The sequence below is a fragment of the Panicum virgatum genome, chromosome 6N (assembly GCF_016808335.1).
Source record: "Panicum virgatum strain AP13 chromosome 6N, P.virgatum_v5, whole genome shotgun sequence".
Lineage (NCBI taxonomy): Eukaryota > Viridiplantae > Streptophyta > Magnoliopsida > Poales > Poaceae > Panicum > Panicum virgatum.
Genome location: NC_053150.1, coordinates 7,369,349 through 7,371,376, shown reverse-complemented (window position 1 = coordinate 7,371,376; position 2,028 = coordinate 7,369,349). Strand labels below are relative to the sequence as shown.

At 41.9% G+C, this 2,028-nt stretch overlaps 1 protein-coding gene across 1 annotated transcript; it reads right to left on the bottom strand.

Moving 5' to 3' along the window:
* Nucleotides 1-446: 446 nt before the first annotated feature.
* LOC120677870 lies at nucleotides 447-1,411 on the bottom strand. Its single transcript, XM_039959069.1, has 3 exons — nucleotides 1,144-1,411; nucleotides 898-1,044; nucleotides 447-821 (listed from the first exon to the last, which is right to left on the bottom strand). The coding sequence occupies exons 1-3, from the start codon at nucleotides 1,345-1,347 to the stop codon at nucleotides 447-449; spliced, it is 726 nt and encodes a 241-aa protein (XP_039815003.1). The 5' UTR covers nucleotides 1,348-1,411.
* Nucleotides 1,412-2,028: the final 617 nt, after the last annotated feature.

The window sequence follows — 2,028 nt, the reverse complement described above, 5'->3', positions numbered from 1 at the left end:
TTAGAAATTTTGAAAAAAACAATGATACCATTGCCATAAATTTGAACTCATAGATCATGTCCTGAAGCTCAACCTACGTGGCTACGTTGGGCTCTGACCCAATGATCACATATTCACATATAATGGCTGTGATGCAACCAAGCCTATAATCGATTCCTGTACAAGAAGCAATAGCATGGCACAAGAATGTACCAGAAACAATGACTGAAAGCAGTTTTCAGCGGGCCAGAATTCGGAACCTTGCATCTGAACTCTGAAATTCACCAGCACAGCGCAGTGAGAAGACGGAGTGCTGTATCTCAAATTAAATTAAAATGTTTACACATTTGCTCAGCTACAATAACTTGATCAAGAAACACAGCATGGTTCATCTGAAGTTAAAGTAGCAATTGATTATTCGGTCTGTCAATTGATTTACACAATTGATTTACACATGATGCAATTGATTATGACAACTTATGGCATTGACTACAAGGCCCCACAACAGTCAACTTAACTCTAGCAGGAAGTTTATCCTCAATGTATGTTCTAATAGCCCGAAACGCTCTACGGGCTTCCCTTAGACCGTTGCCAAAGGAGCCGCACCGTCCAGATCCGCTGTCAGAACACCTGCTAGTACAACCATAATTGGTGTCCAATGTAAGACACTCGAGTAATACTGCGTTCTTCAGGATATAACAGGTCAGCTCAACCAAGCCCTTCGCAGAGCTAAACCCCATGATCTTCACATTCTTGAGATAGCAATGCTGATCTTCAGTCATCTGCCTCAAATGTGGGGAATGTCCAAAAACCGTTTCGTGGTTCATAGGTTTCTTCCACACCTATAAAGACAAAAAAAAGTATAATTAATTGAGACCGAATAGTCATCTTTACAGGATAGAACGGAAAGCATCTTACATCCAAGCTCAAAGTCTCCAAGGATGGAGATGCTTCAAGGAAAGAAACCAGAGAAAAATAGTCATATGGCGAGTGTCCTGATCTCAAACAAATGGTCAAGTGCTTGAGGCAGAGGAATTTGGTAGGCAGCATTGGTGTATTGACCACCTGCATAAACAAATATGCCATGTTAAAATTATTCACAAGCAATGACTACTGCGATATGCACAAATTGCTAATAATCTACAACACAAAGTTTTAGAGTACCTCGTCACAGGAACTTAATGTAAGAGCACCAAGATTTGGCATAATGGACGGCAGCTCAGTACGAGCATAACAGACAACATCTGAATACGACATGCTTAATGTCTTCATTTGCAAAGCTTCTCCAAGTGATAGTTTTGCCTTCCGGAAAAGTTTAAAGTGGAGAGATTCGGAGCTTTGCTCTCTATCAATTTCAGCCTCCCGCATCCAAAAATCGTCAGGCAGCTGAAGCGCTGAAGCTTACAAGGTATAATCAGGCAAACTATTCCCTTGCACTGAATGAGTTCCATCGTCTCTAAAGCAAGAGAGTTGGAAATAAGACCCTGTAACTCATCCCCCCTAATACGCACATCTGAAAGATGCAGACTTGTTACTTGTTAGGCTTCGTAAGGGGCCAAATTCAGATGTGGGGTGGAAGGTACAACTGCCAAGTTCAAGATACTGAAGTGAGTTCCTAACCCCATCCAATAAAAGCGACCCAGGAAACTTGTATTTTTTCCTGAATGTATCCCATAGCCTAAGCGTGAGTTCTTCAATCCCTGGTTTAACAGCAACATGAAGCCAACTATTAAGATTGTGATAAGCAATAAAAAATGGTCCAAGCTTCAATATCTTCACACCAATGCCTGAGTGGTTTCTCATAATACTATCAACTGCGGCGCCTCCGAAATCAGGTGGATATGTACATGTTTCAGGCCTAAGTGCCACCCAATCGAAGATGAGGTTGGGATAACACCTCCAAGAACGTAGAAAGGCATGAGACAGGCAAGCAGCACGAGCAGCATCACGCAATGGCATTAGAGAATGGACATGATGCCAGATATCCTGCATGGGCAAGCATGGGAACAGAATAATGTTAACATTGGGTGGGATTGTCAAACTAAATTC